At 39.4% G+C, this 25,891-nt stretch overlaps 1 protein-coding gene and 2 long non-coding RNA genes across 4 annotated transcripts in view; 1 reads left to right on the top strand and 2 right to left on the bottom strand.

Annotated features, from left to right (window-relative positions):
- Window positions 1-3,704: 3,704 nt before the first annotated feature.
- Window positions 3,705-25,891, bottom strand: part of LOC122642810 — a 32,879-nt gene continuing 10,692 nt past the window's right edge. Inside the window, exons 2-4 of the long non-coding RNA XR_006330106.1 lie at window positions 23,496-23,595; window positions 21,988-21,990; window positions 3,705-3,736 (exon numbers count right to left, since the gene is read on the bottom strand). This is a non-coding gene — a long non-coding RNA (uncharacterized LOC122642810). The remainder of the gene's footprint in view (window positions 3,737-21,987; window positions 21,991-23,495; window positions 23,596-25,891) is intronic.
- LOC122642808 (tobamovirus multiplication protein 1-like) lies at window positions 4,140-19,904 on the top strand. 2 transcript variants are annotated; one of them, XM_043836410.1, is made up of 11 exons: window positions 4,151-4,377; window positions 4,811-4,901; window positions 4,982-5,034; window positions 7,603-7,695; window positions 10,164-10,235; window positions 10,831-10,903; window positions 11,040-11,085; window positions 11,217-11,280; window positions 12,646-12,699; window positions 19,442-19,519; window positions 19,620-19,904. In XM_043836410.1, the coding sequence occupies exons 1-11, from the start codon at window positions 4,231-4,233 to the stop codon at window positions 19,710-19,712; spliced, it is 864 nt and encodes a 287-aa protein (XP_043692345.1). In that variant the 5' UTR covers window positions 4,151-4,230; the 3' UTR covers window positions 19,713-19,904. The 2 variants fall into 2 exon arrangements, 1 of the variants encoding a protein (XP_043692345.1); XR_006330104.1 differs by lacking the exon at window positions 19,620-19,904 and having other exon boundaries at window positions 4,140-4,377; window positions 11,217-11,368.
- LOC122642809 lies at window positions 20,410-21,678 on the bottom strand. The gene is made up of 2 exons (XR_006330105.1): window positions 21,455-21,678; window positions 20,410-20,615 (listed from the first exon to the last, which is right to left on the bottom strand). It is a non-coding gene; the product is annotated as an uncharacterized LOC122642809 (long non-coding RNA).

Genomic DNA, 25,891 nt, shown 5'->3' with positions numbered 1-25,891 from the left:
GGACCCCACTCAGACAGGTTGCTCGGGCAGTGGGTAGGGTGATCATTTCACCCCTAACTGGTGGCCGCACAATGCCCAGCCATAGAGGATCAAAATCCGTTATTCAACAAAATTATCTTCAGCATGGTATCTCTATCATTGCTTGTTTTTCGGCCAAATCCTAAGAGGAAAAAAAAAGTGAAATGGAATAAAACAGTTCAATGTTGTTGCTATGTTAATATATATTCTATAAAATCTATTGAAAACAATATTCCTTTTCGTATCCTCATCCAATGTGACAAAATTTAGGTTGGATTTGACCAATTAATGCATAACAGAACAATATTTTTTTTCATAAGTAAAAGATGCCAAATCCAAAAAATAAAATAATTGGATTTATTTCCATAAATTTTCAAGTTTGATCTTCTAACTCTTTATTTTGATTAAGGGAAAAAGAACTATGTTTGGGACTATGGCGCCTACGCCCAAACCTAGGATGAGGTGAAATGACCACCCCACATCCTTGAAAGGCTGAAATCCCATCCCTATTAATGGTTCCGTGTGTACTCCCCATTGACCCCCGCATTGTCAGGGCCACTTTGTCAGATAGATAACTCTTCCCCTTTCATTAATAAACTTCAACCTCAATGGATTTTCACTAAAACAGCATTTATAAAATGAAAAGCAAAGGGGAAAGGTTAATTTCCCTATTGCTACAAATAACTCTAATACAAGATAAATGATAATCTATCTTTGTTACCCCAATGGGGTAGGTCATTTTGCAGGGAGGGACCAACACCCCAAAAAAAAAAAAAAAAAAAAAAAAAAAAAAACCATCTTTGTTGGTAATAACTCCATAGCAACCAGGGTTATATAGGTATTGCCATATAGTATCGATGGCCATATCAGTCATCATCGTACGGATATTTGATACGATGCATATTGGGTGTAAATTAAAAATTAGCTCACTTTTTCAGGGATATATTTGATTGTATCGATATTATATCAATATCAAATACTGACAATACTGATATGATACTAATACTAAATTCTATAATTGCAACATTTAGTTCATGTTCTTTTTCTCAATACATATTAAGTGGTTTGAGACCACATATTATATGTTTTTTTAATGGATAAAACAATTTGCAAAGAGAATTACAAAATACAAATAACAATTTCTCAAAACTAAGGGAATTTGAAATAATGTTTCTATTGATTGTTTTTTATTTTCTTATTATTCTACGGGTAAAAGATTTGTACAATGCTAGCTTAATTTCAAAATTGCATACATGCACTCCCCATAAGACTGAAATTACTGTAATATCATTCCTATAAAATGTCTCATATATCCCTCTATTTTTAATGTTTTTCCATAATGCTCCTTCTTCAAGGCATGAAACTGCACATTGTGCGTGTAGCAAAGCCTCTACCTTCTTTTATTAATGGCTCTTAGCCAAGAAGAGAAACTCCCACAGCGATGTAAATCTGTTTCCTTTTTCTTCTTGTGCGAGATATCCTTTTGAAAGAAAAGAAATGCCACCCAATTCTCTAGATCACAAAACATAGTATTGTATTGAGGATAGTCTTTTAAGCCCACGTAAAACACATGGTAGAAAGCATAACTTGAGGTTTGAGTGGAAGGGCCAATTGGAACGTGGAGATCAAATTTTGCCCTGTCCAAATGTCCCAATCACCTTTCATATTCATCTTCTTATCATCTTTCTGTCTTTATTTATTTATTTCCTAAAAAGGATTCTCTGATAATACCTAATATAGCTCTATTTTTTTTTTTGGGGGTAAAAGGAAAACTATTTACTAATGTTGTGATGGGCGCACAATATTTGAAAATCAGATAACCATGAAATAGATAGGGGCGAAGAAGTCCTACATGCTAAGGACAACATCCTCTTGGCCAAAGAGTCAACTACGCTGTTAATCTCTTTGTTAATGTGACCAAAAGTACAAGATCTAAAAAAAGAAAGTAGGTATTTGATATTCTATATAATGTTGATTACTTCTAAGCGGGCTGGAGGGTTTTTCAGGGGGAGTGATGAGATAAAGTCCCTGTTATCAGATTCTACCAAAAGATTGCCAATTTCCTCTGATATGGCTTGAAAAAGATTGCAAGTGCTTCACCTTGAAGCATGTAGGTTCTGAAACTACAGAAGTAGGATGGCCTCTAGAGTCTCAGATGATGAAACCTATCCCCTTTAAATCATTAGTTTGAGAGGCATCTGGGTTGAGTTTGAAAGGATGCTTAGGAGGAGTCCATCTTACTTTATATAGCTCAATGAATGTATTTACATCATGTAAATAGTTTTTTTTTTGTCTTATTCTTAAAAAAAATTCAAAATAATTTGTCATATGTTATGGAGAAAATTTTCTGTGGGGTGAGTATAACACTCATGCCAAGATATAAAGGGGGGTCAATCGCCCTACCCCCCATGAAAGACAGAAATCCCGACCCCACGATGCTAATGTGCGTGTTCTCATTGACTCTATGTGCGCAAGGGTCACACATACCTCACAGAGAATACCAACCCTTATGTTATTATCAAGAGTTATATTTATTCATATTTTTCTAGTACATGTGAAATAATAGGCTTTTTTACCTTAAAGAAAAAATATGTTACATTAAGAAACGAATAGGGTTTCATACGATGCCCGTGTGCAGTTTTGCATCAATGAGAAGAGGGGGTGATGAATCGTACAAAAAGGTATAGTAGATTTTTTTTTATCAAACAAAAAAGTAAAGAGTATATTCCGCTGAGTCATCTCGATTAGCGATTCACTCATTCACTTTCAGCTGACGTCACCTTGGCCTTTGACTGTCAGGCCAAATGTTTTTTGCCTTCGTAATTCCTAGCAGTACGTTTCGTGTGTCAACAATTCTTCTTTTTTGTTTTCATAAATAACCTTCATCATCCTTTAAGTGACACTAATGAGACAAGTATTGTAGGACTTGGATCTTGTGCAGCACCAAAACCCACCCTGAATACAGGGAGGGAGGTGGTCATTTCACATGTAGGGCCCAGGTGGGACCCATCTATGAAATAACTACCTTACCCTTATTTTTCTTGTTGTTTAGTGGTGTTGCACAGGTGCAGCTCCCGCCACGGTGGGATAAGATCCTTTTCTAGTATTGTAAGGGTGTAAATTTGTCCTTGACGACTTGAGCCCACCCTAAGCCTGAATATGGTCTAGGTTAAGAAACCTTGGCCCTAAAAGTGGGTCAAGATTAAGAACTTCTGGCCCTGAAATAGGGTAAGGTCGAACCTGGGACAACTAAGGGGACTCATGATTGGATTGGGGTTTTAAAAAGCCCGCCTAACCCGATCTTATTGTGCAGGGGATCTTAACTCTCATCATGGTTTTAGTGCACGGTATCAGAATGGGTATTGGCAATAAGTAAAATCGATATGATACCGATACGGTATCTTCTTGGATTGGCTGTATCAGAAAAGAATACCCTTGAATTTTCTTTAAAGATGAGTTTTCTAACCATTTTACCCCCTGTTCGTATCATGCTACCGATATGGTAGGACCTTTATCTGCTGTTGTAATTGGAGCGCTGCTATGCCCATTATGTGACGCAACAACAACCATGTATGCACGGTGGGATCCATTATGCACATATGGCCGTTGATGCACCGCGCGATGCACGCAGCAATGCTCCAATTACAGCAGCAGATAAAATTTTGCTCTTGTTCGACATTGGATGACATTGGACTGGAAATGTGGAAGAGGAAGTCCACTTGTACTGTGTAAATACTATATAGTGGCAAATCTGTATATCGGGACATAGCCAAGGGCATAATTGGATAGAAATGCTCTATCTGCCTCTGCCCTTTATTGCGGGAAGTATTGCTGTATTTAATTACAAGTTTACAACAACACAGAGCAAATCAGCTAACTGTTTTGTCCTTCGGTTCGACACTTCTACTCGTTTCGGAGCCACCAACCCTTCTCCACCTCTCTGTCGTCATTCATGTCTGTCTCTCTCTCTGTCTCAGAGTCACAGCCTCACAAAAGCGAGACTCCAAAGTTTCGGAAGCTTAGGTGCGGGTTAGGGGCAGGGGGGCTGTGGACGGAGAAGTGAATTACGGCTCTCCTCCTCTTTCTTCTTCTTCTTCTTCCTTTCTAGTCTCTGTTGTTGGAGCTCAAGTTTTCCTCGGATTCTGAGCTCTGCTTTCGTTTTGGGTCTTGCAGAGCTTCGTTTAGAAGCTCAAAGAAGGAAAGATTACAAGAATGAGAACGTCTTTCAACATGTTCTCTATGGAGCTCGGAGTCTTGTCCTCCAATTGGTGGGACGAGATAAACAACTCCTCTATCTGGCAGGCCGGGATCTTCTTCGCCCTCTGTGCTGCTTATGCCCTCGTCTCCTCCGTTGCTTTGGTTTGCCATCTTGATCCTTTCCTCTCTGTTTTTCTCTGGCTGTTCTCTTATTTACATTGATTGAATTAGTTTTGGTTTGTGGTGAAGGTTTGATTTTCATTTGTGCTGCTTTTATGATTGGGGGTTGTTGGCCGTTGCATTACTGGTTTTTTTTTTGTTCCAAATTTTTCTCGTTGATCATCATTTTTCACCTTTCTTTTATCTAAAATGAGATTTCGGTTCAGGATTTTCTACAGTGAGATGGGGATTAATGTATGGTTTTTTAAGTTCAAATATATTTTTTTCTTCCTCTTCACTGTTTCTTCTGCTGCTACAAGTTGAGAACCTGTAGAGTTTACAAAGTTGGACCCTTTACGATTTCTAGATGTTCGAGTGGTTGACAGAGCTTACCATGGCATTCTCATGATCTTGTCTTTTTGTTAATGTTGTGCAGATTCAATTAATTAGGATTGAACTGCGAGCGCCGGAATATGGTTGGACAACACAGAAGGTTTTTCATCTTATGAACTTCATTGTAAACGGAGGTGACTTTAAATGTGTCGATCATGGCTGTATCAGTTTGAAATTTATTTCTTAACCTTAATTGTGAGTTTGCACATTGCAGTGCGTGCACTTGTTTTTGGATTTCACAAGCAAGTATTTCTTTTGAAGCTAAAGGTTAGTTCTTTTTTTTTTTTTTTTTTTTTCAGTTATTTATATATATATATGTTATTTGTAACTTCGTGTTTTCCCCCCTTATATCGATTGATTCAATGCAGTCCATATGCATTTTTTAAATCAATATTTTTACTCGATTCTATTGTTGTTTTCTTTTCGACAATGAATCCCTGAATCAATGGAAAAGCCAGTCATAGCCCAAGGTACCTTGCTTGAGATGCCAACTTTTATGCTTCAAAGACTAGATTCGTAGACAGAGGTGCAAAGCAGTATGCTCTGTTGGTCAAGTCCTCCTTTGATCACTGAGGGGTCCTATTCCTATAGGAGGAAAAAGAGTGAAAATCACCAGAGTAATCAAGATTCAAGAGTATGTGCTCTGAAATACTTTAGGAAGGCCAAAACCCAAAGAAAGAAAAAGTATGCTTATCTCAATTATGTTACCTTAAATCAAAATAACGGGTTAGATTTTATGCATCAACGTGGCATCAAATTTCAGACATGATGTGACTGCAGTTTGAGTAATTGTGGCCTATGGAAAGTCATACTTGTTTTGGAATTAGGTTGACTATCACATATATAATACTAAAATTAATAAATGAAATTTGTATATGATGAGAGAGATTATGAAAAAAGAAACTTATTATTTTAGTTAATTGTTTTGGTTACCAAAGTGAAGCGTTGACTGGAAGATGCTGAAGTGATGAAAAAATAATTTGATGGGAAGCTTGCTTCAGCCATGTGGATGGCTGATGTGGGAATTTGACCTAAATGGAACACACCTAGAATTGGCTAAATGTAAAATGCTGTGGTGGCCTGTCTTAACATATGGCCCAACATCTGGTGGTTTTTCTCTCCCCTTGCATTATCAACCATCGAACCGGGGAAGGGCTGGTGTGGAATTCTAACCATTGGATCAATAAGGAACCATGTGGTTTGGCCGTCTTTCAAATTTTGATCACTCACCATGTATTGAACCTTTTCCCCGGCATCCTTGTCTTAACCAAATTGCTGAAACTAAACAAATGAGTCAAGGATGATGCAGACATGTCCACAAAATCTGAGCACTAACTAAGCTGTCGCGTGGTAGAGAAAAAAACAACTAATGATGTTGTCAAGAGATAGCCCACTAGACATGCTCTAGACATTGCACCCAATGATAATATCTATTACTGATTAGTTATGTGTATAGATAGTAATAAATGATAAAGGTAGAGACCAATAAATATGTATGTGGAAAATACTAATAAATGATAAATTCACATGATTAAACAGTTTCAAGATCAATATTTTTAACCAAATTCATATAATACAAGAGAAGCTGTTTTTTATAGTTGAAGAAAACCTTAGACCGGAGATCCTTCTATTCTAATCTAATAGGGTTGAAGGATACTTATGTTTGGACAGACTGACAGAGAACTCTATTGGAATGGCCAAAGATTTATCAGAATACATCTGTTGAAAAAAATGGATCAATCAGAATGCTTCCCTTGTTTCACCTATGTTACCTGAGACTTCTAAATAGTTGCGACGTTTGTGCATTTTGCCCATGTGGAACAGACTCCCACACAGGTACAGCATGGGCACACCTAGATTTCTGCGACTAATGTATGACAACCTGGTACCGAATGGCTGCTTGGAGCCTTGGAGGTATTCGGAGGGAGTACTTGAAGTTTGGACATAGTCGTTTATCTCTCCCATAGAGATTGTAAAATTATTTGTATCAATAAATGATGTGAACCAATTTTTAAAATATATAAAGTCTAAATTACATGTACATCTTGAGTCCTTGAATTCTATTTTTATTTTTTAAGGCTCTGCTGAGGATTCCGACTCCTGCACCCATACCAATGTGACATGTTTGTACTCTTAGTATTTTCATCTATTGTTTCTCTTAATTTTTTAGATATGCATGATCAAAGTGGCTTATAATTGAAAGTCAGATTTGGAACAGCACCTTGGAAGTTAATGTTGAATTATTTATCTACCCGTGTCCCCCTTTGGATAGTCCGCCGTGTTAGAGCTCCTATATGATAATATATTGTTTCCTCCCTTTCCTACAAGGTTAGCCTTTTAGAGGAAGCGTTTCCAGCAGTTTAGTTAATCATATTGAGAATGAATGCATGATACATATACATGGTCATATATTTCAAATAATGTTGAATGAAAAGTATCATTTGAGTATGATGTGTCTATAAGGTCATATGTGTTTGTAAAGAAAGTGCTTCTGTTCCTTAGTAAAAACATGATTTATCCATGACTCAGATGATTTTTCCATCAAATTATTTTGGAAACCATGGATAGTTTTATAACAAGGTGTGTTTTGTTTCCTTCCTATTAATGATGGCCAGTGACTTCCAGCTATTGCCAATCAAATGGAACTTAGGTGCAACAATTAGCACATGCTTCAAGGAACTGGCTAGGAAATTCCTACTGTTTATTGATCAAATTTTTGCAGATGATGAATTTGTTGTGGCTTAATGGAGACTATATTTTATTTTGTGTTAAGTAGCATTTATAGTCCAAACCTGTTATGTTGATGGGGGATAGCTTTTTTTTTTTTTGGATCAGGTCATTACTATTGTGTTATTGGATCTTCCTGGACTGCTGTTCTTCTCAACCTACACCCTACTTGTCCTATTTTGGGCAGAGATATATCATCAGGCAAGTGGTAATAACACTTTATTTTCTTATTTGCGTTTGGGCTGATAGCCTTTTGTAATCATAATGGGATCAATTCTCTCACCTAAGGTTGGAAGTTGGTTCACTATGGATTTTGCTCTTCCATGGAGTGGGAAGTATTTCATGGAAGGTCATGGAAATCCTGTAAAAACTCCAAAATTTTTGCAATAAGATCCAGTAAATATGGGAACCTTAAGATAAGAAATACAACCTTGCATGGGTGTTTAAGAAGCTTGCTACATAAGGTAACCTTCTATCGTGCATACATGGAGCTCTTAGTTTCAAACTAAACATGGTAATAGTTCCACTGTGGCATAGCCCAGAATGTGCCCATTTCAATTGACTTGTAACATTAAAGGATATTTATGTACGAATACCTAATTTCTTTGTAATATTATTGGGATTCTCCTTATCTTTTGTGTTTTCTTTTGGTACGCAGATTCCTTTTCCTAGCAAGTCGTCGAGAAATATAAAAAACCTAGAAAATCATAATTCATTTCCCAGTATTCTACCGCCCATGTGAGAGTAACATAGATTGCATTTTTTATCAGATGAATGAAAATTTTTATTTTATTAAATTATATGGAAGTTTAGTTAATATGTCATAAAAATATAGTATATTAAGAATGGTGCTAAATGTGCTCTTAAAGTCTCTACATGTTGTTTTACTGTAATAATCTGTTTGAAACCAAGGTGGTTAGTGGTTACAACTGATTGTTGTAACCAATGTTTTTTTCCTTTTTTTACCCTGGTCTCTCTCTCTCTCTCTCTCTAAGTGAACTTTTCTGTAATTTCACTCTCCCTCTCTCTCGCCAAAGTTTGTCCCATGGATACCCATATTAGCCTCATCTTATGCCCCACCAGACTGGCTTGGGGTATGTGTTCCCCTGCCATCCATGTCCCCTCCATTTTGACTCCAGCAAGGTTCTCCTGCAATTGAAGTGCGAACTCAAGGTTCCACAGCACATCACCCATTAAAGGACTATCATTCCCTAGGTCAAACAAGAACTTTTCTGCTGTATCCACAAACTTCTTTAAGAAGTCAGGGTTGATTTCTCCTTCAAGATGAGGATCTATTATCTCCTACAGAATCCCTTCATTCGGCAGTGTAACACCCAATCTGCGAGACTGATTTGCTCCTTGGGAAGGATAATATTGAGGGAAGCCTTGCACACAAGACCTCGAACAGAACAACCCCATCTGAGTACACATCAGATTTCTCCATCAGTTGCTGTCGCCGGAAGTATTCTGGGTCTAAGTACCTGAAGCTATCTTCACCGGCGTGCTGATGTGTCTTGTGCGGTGGCGGCCAGGGTGGTGACACAGCTGTTGCTGCTGGTGCAGAGTGATTGCAAGGAGCGAGCCAACCCCAGATGGGTCGAGTATCAAGGCAGGGGCGGAGCACTTGTGGGGGCTGTGAGGCTGCCGTCGGCATGAGGGAATGAACGAAAGGGGGCTAGGGAGAAGGAAGGGGAGGTTGGAAATTACATCGTTAGGCCCCCCTTATAGTGCCACCTCATTGTATTGGGGTAAAAAAGTAGTGGTTACAATTCGGTTTGTAACCTTCTTGGTTACAAACAGACAAACCCATTTTTTAATGCACCATCTATTAAAAACTATTTAAAATTTATCGAATTACATAAAATAGTTTTTCTTCAGGAATATTACACGGAGTCTTCCAATTTATAGGCATGCCTAGTCAGATCAGATGTGAAACATTCTTATGGATGGATATTGTTTTTCGTATTTCCCATTTTTCTTAGGTATTATGTGGCAATTTTTAAATATTTTTATAAAAATAAAAATAAATTCAGTAATCCAAGATAAAATCCATGACCGTGGAAATTAGACCTACTTTCACTACATTTAAAAACTCCAGACAATCGTTCACATCCAGTTTTCACTTTCCCCTCATTATCAAATATTTTTTCCAGAAATACTTTAATCCATGAGCAAGTACATTAATACTTGTTAGTATTGATATTTTTGCATTATAATGCCATCAATCAAGACTATAAATATATCAAAGTTAAAGAACAAAATTTGAAAATAGCTGCATTTATTTAAAAGAAGGGACACTGAGACCTTAGATTTCCAATAAAAGCTTCAAGTGATAATTCTAATTGAATTGGTGCTTTACATATGGACACTGTTAACATTGTGTTCAAAGTTTGTCAAAGGATGCAACTTAAATCAATCATACCAATTTTTCCCTTCAGCCCTGATTGAGACTGACATCAATTTGTTTGTCTTTTGGAGCTAAGGCCTCACCCTAGAAGAACAATACTAAATATTCAAGCTTGTACTCATGTGCTTTATAGATGGAGTAGTGGCCAGAAAAAAGTTTGTGTAAGAAATGCAACTGTACTAAGGGGAATACTTTTCAAAATTTATCAAACAATATGTGAACATTGAAAATTCTGACTGTCTTCATTCCTAATCATTAACAGGCAAGAAGCCTCCCAACAGATATGCTCAGGATTGTATACATTTCAGTTAATGGTGGAATATACTTTGTACAGGTATGCTTTTGTTTCTTACAATTACCTTCTTCTGTACCTCCTATAAGATACTTCATTTTCGCTACCAGGTTTGTTTAATTGCTAATTTGCTATTTTAGCTGTTGTATTCTAGACTTCTAGTTGCCAGTATTCCTTTTCATCCCATTGAGCACCTTCTAGCATTTGCATGTCCTTGTGTTATTTTGCCATATAAGCTTCACTGCAATCTGCATTTAGTCTAAGATCTCTGCTTCTTTTTTTTTTGTCCTTTTGGGGTGGTGATTATATTCACTTTTGTATCAGGATAAAAGAGAAGGGGGGGGGGAATAAGAGAGGGGAGAGTTAAGGTGGGACTCTACCCCGGGTCTTGTAACAAGCCAAAGACCTTCTGAGCTAGCTGGCACCTTCTAAGATCTCTAATAAGGTTGCTAGTTGTTATTGCTTATTGCATGCTGTGCTAGTTGCACAACCACCATGGGTTATACAAACTTATATCTTCAAGGGGATTACTCAGTTAATATATTCACTAGTTGAACTTGATTTGTGCTTTAGGTATTCTAATGCCTCTATTGTTTGTTATTTCTTCTGTATGGTCTAACTTGGACAATGTGATCAGGTTTGTCTTTGGATATACCTGGGGATAAATGATAATAGTGTTGTGGAAGCTATTGGAAAGATATTTATTGCAGGTTTGTCATTGCAACTATAGCCTTATCATTGTACAGTCTAAGAGATCTCATGGTGGTCCTTCAGACTCTTCCCTTAATATTTCTATGTAATATTTTCACTTGTTGATATGCAATTTTTTGTTCATTTTCTTTCCAGTTGTATCATTTACTGCAGCACTCGGTTTTCTTTTGTATGGAGGAAGGTGAATAGTGAATCTTCTCAATTTTAAAGCATCTGCAATTATGCTAGATTCTTGTTAAGTGTATGCTCCATTTAGTTTAGATACTTTTGGATCTACTGGAGTTATGGTTATATCCTTCGTTCTACTTGTAGACTATTTTTCATGCTGAGGCGCTTCCCTATTGAATCTAAAGGGCGAAGAAAGAAGCTCCATGAGGTGCGTGCTTTAAACTTATCAGTTCAACCATCTGATAGGAATGTGATAGCATTGATGCTAGCATAATGGTCAGAAATCTTGGCACATGGTAAATGTTTCAGAAAATTTTATTCATTTGTTTTATTGCATTAGATTGGGGAAATTATTGGGTTTGTAAATAATACTTTTACCATTTAAGCAATTGAGAAATGAAATTCTATCAAAATTTCTAGATTAAAGAAAAATAAATCCACATTGTTAGGGAAATGATCTGCTGAGTCGGCTTATGAGAATTAATACTGTTATACCTCTTTGTGGTTAGCTGGATAAATTTCTGATTTTTCAATGGGTTGAACTAGCAGATCATGTGTCTCACCAGTATTATCCTAGAAAATCTTAATGGCATTCTGATCAATATTCAACATCTAGAGTAAGACTTAACTGAACCTAGCCAGCTTGAATATGTTCTCTTGGATCAGGAACCTTAGGGATAACAGAAGGCTAATTGTGCCTCTCAACTTTTAATGAAGAGAATAAGAGGGAAAGTACTGAATGGAATAATTTACTTTTGCAGATGCCAGAGAAATAATTGATTATTTTTATATTTTGGTAAGGTTGTATTGTGAAGTAGGGATTTTTTTATTCCTAGGGGGTTATTGTGAAGTAATACTATCGTCACTGAACATGGAAATGCTTTTGCATTTTCGAACAGAAGTGGTGAGGGAAGACATGCATGGCTTAGGATTGGTAATAGGTATGGCATTGAATAGAGCTGAATGGAGAAAAAGGATTCATGTAGCCGACCCCATTTAGTTGGGATAAGGCTTTGAGTTGAGTTGTATGGGTTACATTATTGAGTTTCAAGCAAGAATTGGAACCTAGCCTCTTATATTTTGCACTTAGTTGTGTGGAATAAGGTGCAGCCTAGAACAGTGGAGGATTTTAGAGTACTGTACTGGGAAAGTATATATTTTTGTACTGCATAAATTTCAACTTAAATGATCTCATGCATTCGTCCTTTTGCATCTTATGGAAAAGTGAAAAATACATATCGCGAAATGCACAGTATACAGTTATAAACCGTATAGAAAACGCCTACGGGAGAAGAATGGCAATATTAAGTTAATATGATTTAAGTGCATATTTAAAAAGAAAAAGAAAAAGAAGATTTATGTGTCTGTGTCCAACCTTGTCTGTCACACACACATGTGGGGTCTAGCTAAGTCAATCTAAATGTTTGCATCCATGTTGTACCTTTAATCAGGCAAGTGATGATGACAAGTAAAGTTGACATTCTCCTTGCTTCCTATTTAAGTAAATTCTCAATTTATTTAGACTAGCTTCTGTTATTTTAAGGCTCTAATGTGTGTGTGTGTGTTATTTCAGGTTGGATCAGTTACTGCAATATGTTTCACCTGCTTTCTTATCAGATGCTTTTTGGTGAGTATGTTCAGGAACTAATATTTGTTAATGCTTTGCGGAAAACCTACTTATTATGGTTGAAAATAAACAGTCTAGTTACTTGTGCAACTATACTTCCTTCAGGATCATAGGACCTTATAGGAGTGTTTACAGCATAGTTCAAAAACTTGCTGAAAATTTGAAATTTTGGTGATTTCGACTAGGCCGAGACAAAATAACAGGTAAATCAAGGAATCCACACAGTTTTGGTTGAAAATTTGGTCATGTCTACATTGCAGTAAAAAAATGCACTGTTTCGGTGAAAATTCAGTCATTTCGGCCATTTGCCCCCCGTAATGACCAACCGAGACTCATGGCAAAAACAAACTCTTTCGGCGAAATTTTAGTTGGGCCAAAACGAGACTGAAACCCAAGTTTTCGTACTGTGGTTCACAGTGCCTATGTCATGCATCTTATGGCACATACAAGCTTCCTGGAATCACCTTTTAATGAGTCACATCTAGGAGATCTTGAGGATGAAAGGCTGATAAGACAATCTAAATAATGGAATCCTAGGACACCTAATAGTTTAGGTTAGGATTCTCAAAGAAAACCAGGTTCTCAGGGCTGAGATAAATCCAGGATTGGGAGATTTGAAAAAACTCAAAACTGGCCAATCTGATGGGGCTGTAATCCAGGTCGAAGGACATTATAGAACAGCGGAATAAACCCTCAAAATGTGATTCCAATCCAATGGTTGGATCTGGAGTCACAGAAATAGGAAGTACGTGTAAAAAAAGACCTGCAGAAATAGAAACTCACTGGATAAGTAACTAAGTTGGGCATCGATTGCAGCAACAGGCTTATGTCTTCAACCGATTGGAACTCTGACAACACCACACACAACCTATAATGGAACCTGTGAAAGCTGTTAGAATGAAACCCTAAAACTGTGGAGATGTCAGGACCGATGGTAAGTCTGAAACCAGAATAGAACCCAGGCATGAAAGAAGAAACAGTGAAAGATTGATACATCAGATTTGAAGAAGCTTGGAAGGAAAACAGTACCCACAGCCGACTGGTTTGGCCTTGGAGATGATTTAACAACTGAGAAGAAAGAAGAAAGGTAAAAGAGTATGTTGGCTTCTCACCCACTGTACAGAAAGGCCTCCAACCAATCTCCAGCCTGGAGTCCCCACCAGGTTTCTGCTTCTCACAGTTTTAACAATTGTACAACCAAGGTTTGTATTGGCAGAAAATCGTCGCTAGGGTGTGGTAGCCCTCTATATTTATAGGGAAATTTACACTGACCTCCCCTGTTAGATGCCCAATTTTGAAGACCATCCCTCTGACTTTGAAAAATTATTACTGTTCCCTTTTTCTAACGGTGTTATTACTGTGCCCTTTTTACCCTTTGCACTAAAACAGAACCAACCCAACTCCACTTACCTTTGATCAACTGATTTCACCGTTGAGAGCTTGAACTGAACCTCTTCTTTCAATCTTCATCCCTGCAACTAAGAAGCTGAATACTGCAACTAACTTTGCTGCGTCCCTACCCTCCGGCAACAACTGTCACCTCTGTTTCACCCTGGCAACCATCATTCTAACTCCGGCGTTTGAACTTTTTGGTTCTCTCTCTCTCTCTACGATTTCAAGGATTTTGAATGGCCGAAGACTTGGACGACGGAGAGCTTTGGCTGCCGTACACCTATGACAATATCCTCATGGACAACAAGAACTGCAATAGTCAGAATGAATGGGGCTTTTGGAGCCGGTGAAGCTAGGTTTTGACATTAATATTCTATGATGGGTTGGATGGACACGTGCTGTGTTGGCTCACTTTATATTGAAGGAAAAGTTACATAAATGAGGATCTCTGGTTCAGTCATAATTGTTCTTCGTGCACCACAGGAGGGATGCACATGGACTGAGGAGATCCTGAAGGACCACCCAAATGTCTGTGCTTATATGGTGCCTTCCTTGGATGCTAGGCAGGACATGGTGGTTGTTGAGGTGCCAAAGCTGGGAGAAGTAGCAGCAGCCAAGACCATCAAGGAGTGGGGACAGCCCAGAGCAGACTACCAGCTCACCAAACTTCTCGGCCTTTGATCCTCTGTGGTCTGTTCTGAGATCACTGCTGTGACCTTCTGTGGTCTAAGCGACACTCACTTCAACTGTCTAGTGGGTCAAGCTCTTTTCGGAGATGGGAGCAGCGCCCGGCGTTGAGAAGCCCTTGTTCGAGTTGGTGTCAGTAGCCCAAACTATCCTGCCTGATAGTGATGGTGCCATTGATGGACATTTGAGAGAGGTTGGGCACATTCCACCTCCTCAAGGACGTTCCAGGCCTCATCTCCAAGAATATTGAAAAGAGCCTCGTCGAGGCATTTGAGGTTATATTTTGGGTTTGGTTTTGAGTAGTTTCATCAGTTGAAGCAACAATGAAGCAAAATGCTCCTCTGTTTGGAGAAAACAGGCAAACATAGCAGGAACTGTGCACCCGCATAAACAATAGGTTGTAAACAGCAGAGCAAGGGCTGGCGGGTTCGGTGACAGCAGTTGCAGCGTCCTCTGGTCCTATCAGCAGTGAATTGAAATTATTTACATGTGATGTGATAAAGATAATCGCAAGGGTGAAGGTCTATACTTCAGGTGTCGTCTATTGCCGCCAGAGTTATAAAGATGGTTGCCGGGGGATAATGAAGCTCATCAGTTGTCGCCGGAGTGTATGAAGGCAGCAAACTTAGTTGCAGGGTTCAAATGAAGATTGGGTTTTGGTATTTTTATGTGCAACGGTATAATAGGTAGTTCAATAGTATCAAGGGTATTTTTGTCTTTAAAAATGTTAGCCTCTGCAGACATCACTATTTAACAGCGCCGAGCTAACGGGGTGGTACAGTTGTAATGTATATTCAACAGTATGGGAGACGGTCGTAATTTGTCAAAGTTGGGGGGGGATGGTCTTTTAATTGAGCATCTAAACAAGGGAGGTTGTAAATTTCCCATATTTGTAATAATGAAGCAAGAATACAAATTTAGAAACGCCTCATAACTAAGGAAGAGTTAACAAAATAGAAACTATGGCTGGATTGTAGCATATCTATCCAACCCTTCTAGAAACACTATTAAAATAAAGAATACAATTTACTAAAATAGAAACTAAAATTAATCCCGTATAGGATTCAAATTCCTCATATTTGAGCTTATAGAATTGGCCCATTAGAATAATAAATCCAAAAATATAAGCCCATTGCCCATATAACCCATTGGACATTCAATTAAACATATTAGGCCATTCCTGGTCTAGTTTGATGGCTTGGTTTGCTGCTGCCGTTCTTGTTCTGTGAACTTCACCAGTAAAGTATCTGATCTGTCTTTAGGGGAGAGATTTATCTTTCCCCCCCTTCTATTCCAGTCTTCTTGGCTAAAAAGAGAAACAAAGCCTTAAGTTTTTTCACCAAGATTTTAGTTATGATATTTAAGCCCCAACACACCCCCCCTCCCCCTAAAAAAAAAAAAAGGAAAATGAAGACAGAAGAATTTTCAGCCAGGACATTGTAAAACTTGGGATTATGATGTAGCCCACTTGTGTGATGCTGAAATCAAACCTGCAACTTTGGGAAAGAGTCAAGATCCTGACCCCTCAGTTCATCACAGCAGATCAACCTTTGACCTGGCAGTTCTACTTAGAGAGACCCGAGATACATCAGATTCCAAATCTCAACATGTATGAAACTGCATGCAATATCATCATTCACAGAAATGAATGTAAGACATGACTAGCTTATAGTTTGTAGGGATGTAAACGGATTGAATTTGAATCGAATTGGGCACTATCCGAATTCAAATTCATTTACCAATCCGTTTATCCACTGGATATGTAGTAGTGTCAAATTCGAATTTTTAAATGGATTTTGGATAATACCCGATTTGTCGTTTAGCAAACAGATACCAAATATTCGAATGCTTTCTATCCGATTACCAAAAAACATAGACAGGGAGTGTGTGAGAGAGGAACAGGTCAAGGAGTGAGTGAGAAAGGAGAAGACAACAATGGAGCTCTGATTTTATTTTTGCTGTCCTCTTTGGAAAGTCTTGTTCTTACTATTTGTTTCGTCTGTGATAGAATACCTGAGTAGCATGAAAAAGAATAAAAAGAAAAAACAAAGTTGTCAGAAGAAGGAAAAAAGAGTCAAGAACAGAATCACAGGAAGGAGAAATAGGGGGAAAAAAGAAGGGAAAACCAGAATCGAAGGAAGAAGAATCAGAATAAGAAATAAAAAAAAGAAGGATAAAAACATAGTTGAAGGATGAAAGAGAAGAAGAGGAAGAAAAAGAGAAGAAAACCAGAGTCGGATCTTATTGTCACTAGAGTATAAGGAAACATGCTGTCATCAGGGTTGCCTGAGCCGCAGCCACTGGAATCGCCAGTTGCCGCTGTTGGAGACTTGGTTGCCTGAGGTTGTACTGTTGTAGACACACTGACGCAGTGGGCGGAAGGGTCAAGGTTGTCATCGATGAGGGTTAGGATTTCTTGATTTGTCGGCTTCAAAACTTTTTCGTCCTTTCAGCTTTCCAATTGCTTTTGTCTTCTTACGTTTTTGTTTTTTTTTTTTTTTTTAATGGATATGTGTCATGCGATTCATGTTACCATATATGACACATTTTTGACTTTTTATTTTATTGTTTCTTTTTTTTAATCGAGATGCGATTCATGCTACCATGTATGACATAGGACAGTGCATATATCAATCAATATATATAAACCAATGCAAAACTCAGAAAAAGAATCACATTAATTAACTTACAAAATTATAAATAAAAAAATCCAATAAGGTAACTTAATCGGATAGACAGATGTGGATATATGTTTGGGATATTTTATTACCATCGGATAGTGAAACGAATCAGATTATATTCGGTTGGAAACTGGGATTACAATATTCGTATTCAATTAGTTTTCGGATGGATTCGGATAATTTCCGGATAGTGATCTTTCGAATACGGATTCTCTTGAACGAATACGAACACGGATCGAATATGAATTTTCAACTATCCGTTGATATCCCTAATAGTTTGGTGAGTTAATTTCAATAAGCTTTGGAGAATTAATTTATTGATAATAAATTAAAGAAAAAATTAAAAGAAAATGATGCTCTTTCCATTCTTGTTACGAATTTCCATCCTAATGATCCAAAATTATACTCTGTCGTGGAATTGGCTAAAGTTGCTTTGTGGTGTCGATGTATTTCAGTTGTCTGTGTGCTAGTACTTAACTGCAATAAATGATGTAGATTGTCAAGTTAATGAGAATTGATTTGAGTTTTTCATTTAATAAGAACCATTGATTTTCTAGCCTTTGCTTGATGGTGCGAGAGAGTCAGCAGCTTCCTAGTATTTGTCTTCATGTACATTTGCATGCTTGTATGGTTGTGTGTGTGTTTGTGTGAGAAAGAGAGGGACTGTTTATTAATTTCAGCTCTGGCATCAATCATGGGGACCAATTGGGGTGTTCATAGGCTGGTCCACCATTGGACTTAATTTGAACACCCATTCAGAAGTCAACAAATTCTTGGCCTGGGCCCAGCTGTGCACCAGCGGGACCAATATTTTGTCTTCCCTCATGAACCCTTAAATATTGTGTGTTCTTACGAGGGGGGGGGGGGGTGTGTGGGTTGGATAGGAAACAGTCAGTAGCCTTGGTGCCTGTTTGAGCTTGATGGAGGTCTTCTTCAACTTCTAGTCAATACTTGAGCGCACATGGTAAGGAGAATGTTTTAATTTATTATGCACATAGTTGTCATAGCATCTAGGCAACTCTAGGTGTTGGAGAGTGCTTGGATGCAAGGCAACACCAACAAGGCGCCTAGGCACCCGTCTAGGCGACCAAGACACCTGGATGCCTAGGTGTCACCTTGACAACTAATGATTATGAACAATATGTGGAGCACGTATGTAAATTAGTCGAGGGATCTGGTATCAATTAGGAGAGGAGGATATGAAATGGAGATTCCTGGAGTTGATCTTCACCTATTTGCTTCTTTCATTTTTGTTTTTCTTGAAGCAAACAAAAAGATTGTCCTACATTGGAGAAATATTTGCATTTGTGGTTCAATATCTCTCAACAATAAAGCGTGAGGCCACCACCATGGATTAGAATAGTTATAATTTCTGCTTACCTACCCAGAGAGCCCCACTTAAGAGTCTGTACCATGAGGCCTTGTATGATAATATCAGTCATCTTGTAGTGGTGCTGACCTGGTTAAGTGTAAGAAGTCATTATTGGCTTTGAAACAGGGCATATCAACACTAGGGGGTTCAACTGTTTTACCAAGTTCTACTTGCACAACTGTATCTAGACATGGTGGAAGTCATCAGTTCAAACTTGATTATTCCTGAACCCAATGTAAATTTTTCTATTTTGACTTGCTTCCCCGCCGTGATCAAATGAGAAGGGATAAGAAATTCGTGGGATTGACGCAGGGTGGGGGGTGGGGGAGAGCAGGAATGGCTATATTTCTGGAGCGAACTCCAGGCGAATATGAGGCGCATGGATACAAGTCATGCCTTTGAATGATCTGAGTTATCTTGTGCATCAGTTCTCTTATTTCCCCAAAATTGCTCAACATATACACCTATTTTGAATGTAAACCTCAATATACTTCTTCCATCTTCATTCAATGCATTTTCTTTTCCTTGCACTGGAAATATTTTGTTAGGCTGCAAGAAGTTGGATTCATGCACCAACACTGGTATTAACTCTGAGGGTCATGAATTACAGGACGCATTATCTGCTTTTGACTCGTATGGATCTCTTGACGTGTTGAATCATCCGGTCTTGAACTTCATCTATTACTTGGTAATGTATTAAGCCAATGATATATTTACTCCAAATCTTATTTCTTCCAACAGCATCCATGCTTTTCTTAGATTCTCTGAAAACTTTATTGTCTGAACAGTTGGCTGAGATCCTGCCATCAGCACTTGTCCTCTACATCTTGCGGAAGCTACCCCACAAGAGAATATCAGCACGGTACCACCCAATCCATTAGCCTAGCTTAATCCTCATCCTTGAAGGGTTTCCTCATTTAGAATCTCAATGAGGTTCTGGAGGTGTATTTCATTTGGAGAAAGAAAGAGCAGATAAGCTGAGAAAATGGATGCAGATGTGCGATGATGGCATGGCTCACAGTTCTCTGCATGTAACATATACAACGCTCTTCTAAGCTTGTGGGGAGAAATTTGTCATTTTGGAAATGGCATCAAGAGTTTTTAAGCATTTGATGATGTCCGAGTTTCATTCATTTGACATATTGATGTGAAAATTTTGCAGGGTCTTGGTAGTAGTTGTTCAAGAGGCTCCCGTCTCAGGCTTTCTGTTTTCTGGAGAGTTCTGATTTTGGACACTTAAACGTATAGATTTATTTATCATCATTTTCAACGTGCAGTTGATCTTGGATTTGATCGAGTCGTTCCAGAAATGAAATTGCTTCCATACCTTTGATTTTTTAGTCATTCTGTATATTTATCAACATTTTTCAAAATATCCGGACATTCGTTTATGTCTGTTCTAGTAAGACACATCAACCATCTAAGCTACACTATCACCATGCCTCACCATGCCTTAGCACTGGATCAGATTGCATCTATCAAATTATAAAAGGTCAACAATGCTTAGCAAATGTGTAGTCTACCAACCATTTGTAGGGAAAAATTGGTATCAGCAATTTCCACATCCCTACAGGCTACAGGTATCATCACCGAGTGATTATTCTAATCTTGGTGAATGTCTTGTGCTGAGGAGCTGCAAACCTAACATTTGCTGGCCGGGTCACCACAACAGTATCATCAGCAAACAGTGATTTGATAAACGCAGGAGTCCTTGGAGGGCGACGACCTGTCATCCGAGGGTAGACATCTTCAAGGAAATAATACGCGTGACCGACTATCATTCCCTACAACATGAAACGACTTTTAGGCAACAAGACGGTGGGACTATGTATATAAAAAAATTATAAATGGGATTAATCTAATACGATTAATCAGTTGCAAGCAGCAAGCATGATACCATGATACATGAAAGTTAAGTGTATTTTTTTTTTTTTTTTTTTTTTTTTTAAGAAGGGGGAGGAGGATCTTTATCCTCTCAGGTTCTCTGCCCGGTACAATTCGTTCGGTTCCTCTCATAGGGGGCAAAAATGACGACCTTACCTCCTGTCCGAACACACTATCCGGATGGGGTCCACCCCCCTTTTCTTTGAGGAACCAGATGAACTGTATCAAGCAGGGAACTTGAGAGGATATTTTTTCGGGGGGGGGGAGGGATTAGGGGATTTGTCCTTAATGGTGGCTGTCAAGGAAGGTTTATATCTACATGCCCTTTTTAAGTCACATGGAGGGCTCAGCAAGCCAACCATTGGATGAGTAGTACAATACATGGATTAGCAACATGTAAAGTTTGGATCTGATCTCAACCATATGACCCATCACCAAATTTGAGTTTTAAACCAGTATTTTCAACAACTGACATCCCACTCAACCTAAGTTGTGTTTCCAAACAACTTTAAAAGCTTCATACCTATGCTTCGGAAAATATGCAAAAGTTTAAACTTAAAGATGGTGATGTGGACTATTTCGAGAAAACCCACTGGATCCATAACCTGGACAAATTGTTAACTCACCAAACCCCCCTCCCCCGGCACCCAAAAAAAAATGAGAGGAAAAACAGTGAAAAGAAGGGCTAAAAAAATACAGTAGAGGACACACCGTCTGGTACGAAGGCTAAGAAATGTACTAGCAAATCCACCCAAGCACTAGTACCAACAAGGACAGAAAATGCCAGAAGAACCTACAAAGTTAAAAAGAAATATTGGCATTAGATATAGCATACCTGTACGTATTTTCTTATGACCTTTTGAAAAAAATAATAATAATCATTACAAACTGGAAGATAGATCCCGGTTTGCTGCAAATATACTCAAATTGAGTAATATAGCAAGTTCCAACAGGGATTTCTTTTAGGTAAGGTTGCTCCATTGTGACCAAGTAGTCAGAGGTTCGAGTTTGGAAACAGCCTTTCTGCGAAAGTAGGGGTAAGGCTGCTGTTGGAACCGCTTCTTCTAAAAGGCCTACCTTATAGGAAAGGGAAGAAACAATATGTATATTATACAGGAGCTCTAACACGGCGGACTATCCAAAGGTGGACACAGATGGTTAAATAATTTTTTAACACCTATCCGCTCCCAGGGGGACTTGATACCGTGACCCCTACCTGCTCTGATAACATGTTGAAAATTTTAAATAATGGCTTGTGAACAATGTGTCCACAATCTCTTTATTTATAATCAGAGATCATTACAATAAAGGAAATAAAATCCTTGTCAAATCACATGTGCAACATGTGCATAATGAACTTGGACACTTTAATGTATTCGGGTTCGGGTCACGGATCAACGGGTAATCCGTAAAAATTCAACAGTTGCATACATTATAACCAATATTAATCCAATTTTTCTAGTCTAAGCATGAAGTAATGCAAATACAAAGCATCCATGAGGTTTTCTTATCCTTATTTTCTCATTTTAATACTCCTCTTGGACGTTCATCAGTTACACATCAGATGAAAAACAAACTTCTTTATATCTTCTACAAGACTACAACTACCATTCAAATATAAAAACAACAACTCAGCCTTATCCCAACTATATGGGGTCGGCTACATGAATCCTTGCCCTCCAAATAGCTCTATTTGAGGTCATACTTGATACAAGGCCAAAGCTATGCGTGTATTTTCTCACCGCTTCTTCTAAGGTCATTTTAGGTCTGCCTCTGGCTTTTTTAGTTCCTTCAATCTGAATTAAATCACTCCTTTGTACTAGAGCATCCAGAGGCCTCCGTTGAACATAGTCATGCCACCTCAAACGACTTTCTCGTAGCTTATCATGCATCCGAGTTACTCCCAAATCAATTCTAATATGACCATTCCTTACTTTATCCTTCCTAGTTTAGCCACGCATCCATCTCAACATCATCATCTCTGCTACACTAAGTTTATCTATATGATGCTTCTTAACTGTCCAACATTCCGCAACATACATCATAGCCGCTCGTATGAGTATCCTATAAATTTTTCCTTTAAATTTTAAAGGAATCTGCCGATCACATAATATTTCGGAAGCACTTCTCAACTTCATCCAACCTATTTTAATTCTCTGTGAAACATCGACCACTATATTATCTTCTTTATTTATGATTAAACCAAGATACCTAAAATAATCACTTTGCAGAATCTCTCTCTCATCAAGTTTCACCACCTCATTATCTGTCCTAGTGTAACCAAAGTTACACACCATATACTCTGTCTTCGTTCTACTTGCCTTAAAACCTTTTGAGCTAAATATAAGATTGATTTCTAAAGATCATGCTCCCAACTAAGATTGTTTACTAAAGATCATGCTCCCATTGATCTTTAGTAAGAGGGAAGATGAGAAGATGTTTACTAGTTACAAGACTAGAAGATATGATTAAGATTACAAAGGACATAATTGTGGAGAGATTGGAGAGTTTGTATCCATTAGAGACATTTGTGGAGAGATTGACTTTGCTGTGCTTGCAACCATTGGAGAGATTTGTGGAGAGATTGACTTTGTTGAGCTGTGAGGTAAGCTGCGTGTTGATGCCTTATCCATTGTTTCAATACCCATAAGCATGAGGGATGCATCAAAGAAAACATATATGAGAAGCCTCAGACAAATAGTATATACTAACAAGCAGTAAATATAGTAAAATTTCCAAGAATTAATTCATTTTGATATAAATTCTAGTAAAAAGATTACCCATTTTCCCAAAGTAAAAGAAATTTGTAATCAAGCGCCAGAACTCATACTGCTTAACAACGAGATTTGGGTTCAAATACAAATGATATGGGCAAATTATCTGCAACGAACAAGAAAACCATCATTTAACCACCGCGACTACCGAATTCCTCTGTATAACAATAACAAAAAGATCAAAAGAAAATGAACTGAAAATTCGATTAGTGCACGCAAGTCGAAATAACCCATTTAAAAGAATTTTACACCAATCGAGCCGACTTAACTCTTCTCAGGTTCCTTGCCTGGTCAGGTTCGTAGGTTCCTCTTATAGGGGATCGGAAATGACGACCTCACCCCCTGTTCGAACACACTTCCCGGATGGGATGAAATCGTCATTTCTGCCCTCCCTATGAGAGGAACTGATACATCCAAGATTATATGAACCAACCAGAGGCTGCCACGTGTCCCGGTCCACGAAGTAACTCGTTCCAAAAGCAGGGGAGAACCAGCTTGGATGCAGGCCTCAAGAAAGATCACGGGCGTGGCCTCACCCATAGGCGCGGCCTCACCCGCAGGCGACCCCCTCGGGTGCGGCCTCTCCCACGGGCGTGGCCTCACTCCTCGGGCGCGGCCTCACTCCCTAGACACGACCTCTCTCCTCGGGCACGGCCTCCTCACCATGGTAGTGACCTCTCCACGGGCGCAGCCTCATAGGCGCGACCCCCAGACATGACCTACGTGGATGTTGAGACACCTAGCCTGTGATCCAGTCATCACTATAGACATACCACCTCCAGGACTCTAGGCCACCGCCTAGAAGTCACGTCGCCCAGACGGACTCAAACACCAAAGGAGCTATCACCGCACACGCGGATATCTATCTATTAAGGATCCCAACACCACTGGGGTACTCCCTCCCACAAGGAGGCGACCATCCATGGAAGAGCCCTGCTACCCAGGGTCTCTATCCACTCTACGGCTCACTCGCCATCAAGCTGGGACTCTCCACACCGCCATACTCTACTATATAAGGAAAGGTACTCAACCCCATCAGGGGACATCTTAACTCATCTTGAATACTACTATTCATCTATTTGCTCAGAGAGATCTAACTTAGGCATCGGAGAGTCCTAGGCCGGAACCACACCGGTTCTCCTTTGTCACCTAGGGTCTTTTGCAGGTTATGACACTCGAAGGATCGCTGAGCAAGTTCTTGATGCAACAGATTGGCGCCGTCTGTGGGAACAACGCTAGCCATTATCTTTACTACCTTGTTTCCATAACTGTTCAACCATGGCACCACGAGGCAAGAAGACCACTCCCTCCACCAACAATGCCCCTAGGGAGGGGAATGGATCACCTCCTCCAGAGAGCTCACATCGCAGAGCCAATGACCAGGACCATGTCTCTCTGGAGAGGGAGATCCCAGACGATGATCAAGTTGCGGTAGTCGAACCCAACAACGAAGTGGTGGTGGAGGTGGTACCTGACCCCAATGCCCCAGCAACTATGGGTCAGATCAATGACCTACAGCGATAGACCCTCGAGGATCAACGACTCTTCTGTAACTACCTGAGGCAGCGTGCAACATCACACCGTCGTAGGACGGATCCTCAGCGGGAACAGAGCCCTAGGAGGTCCCCTCCCAGGGGTAACAGATCAGCGAGGCACACTAGGCAGCGGGGAGAGCCTTCCCAACCTAGGGGGAGATCAGTGGATGCTCCAGCACGGTCGAATCAGGGGAGAACACCATCACACTGATCCATGGTACCTAACCCTGAAGGGTCCATCAGGAGGTCTGTGTTCCAAGGTCGATTAGGAGGAAGTCACATACCAAGGCGGAGCCAGACCTACCGAGAAGCAAGCCCCTCACGGTTAAGATAAGATTCATCACGACGTGACCCTTCACCCTCTCACCAATAGTCGAGGCGTGAAGGGACGTCCAGGAGAGGACGCGAACATGCTTGCAGCGAGCGACCAATCAGACGTGAAGGATAAACACGGGATGAAGAGTTAGACAAGAGGCTCTGAGAGTTGGACGAGAAGCTGAAAGGGTTGAAGAAGCAGACCAAGGGTGAGACACACTCAATCCTTGGACAAAACCCCTTCTCAGAAGAGATCATGTCAGCCTCACTCCCGTCCAGGTTCATATTACCCACCTTTGAACTCTACAGTGGTACCACCGACCCTAATGACCATATCAACTACTTCAACGGGATAATGACCCTCTATGGTGGATCGGACGTGGTATCCTGTCAAGCATTCCTTGCATCCTTCAAGGGTGCAACGACCTCATGGTTTTCCAAACTATGATCACGGTCGATTGGGTCGTTTGCAGAGCTATGTGAACAATTTGTAACCCACTTTCAGAGCAGCGTCAAGTAGAAGAAGACCATGGTCAATCTACTGAACGTGAT

The sequence above is a fragment of the Telopea speciosissima genome, chromosome 10 (genome assembly GCF_018873765.1).
Source record: "Telopea speciosissima isolate NSW1024214 ecotype Mountain lineage chromosome 10, Tspe_v1, whole genome shotgun sequence".
NCBI classification, from domain to species: Eukaryota; Viridiplantae; Streptophyta; class Magnoliopsida; order Proteales; family Proteaceae; genus Telopea; species Telopea speciosissima.
Note: the sequence above shows the minus strand (reverse complement) of the source record. Positions and strands in the feature narration are given on the sequence as shown.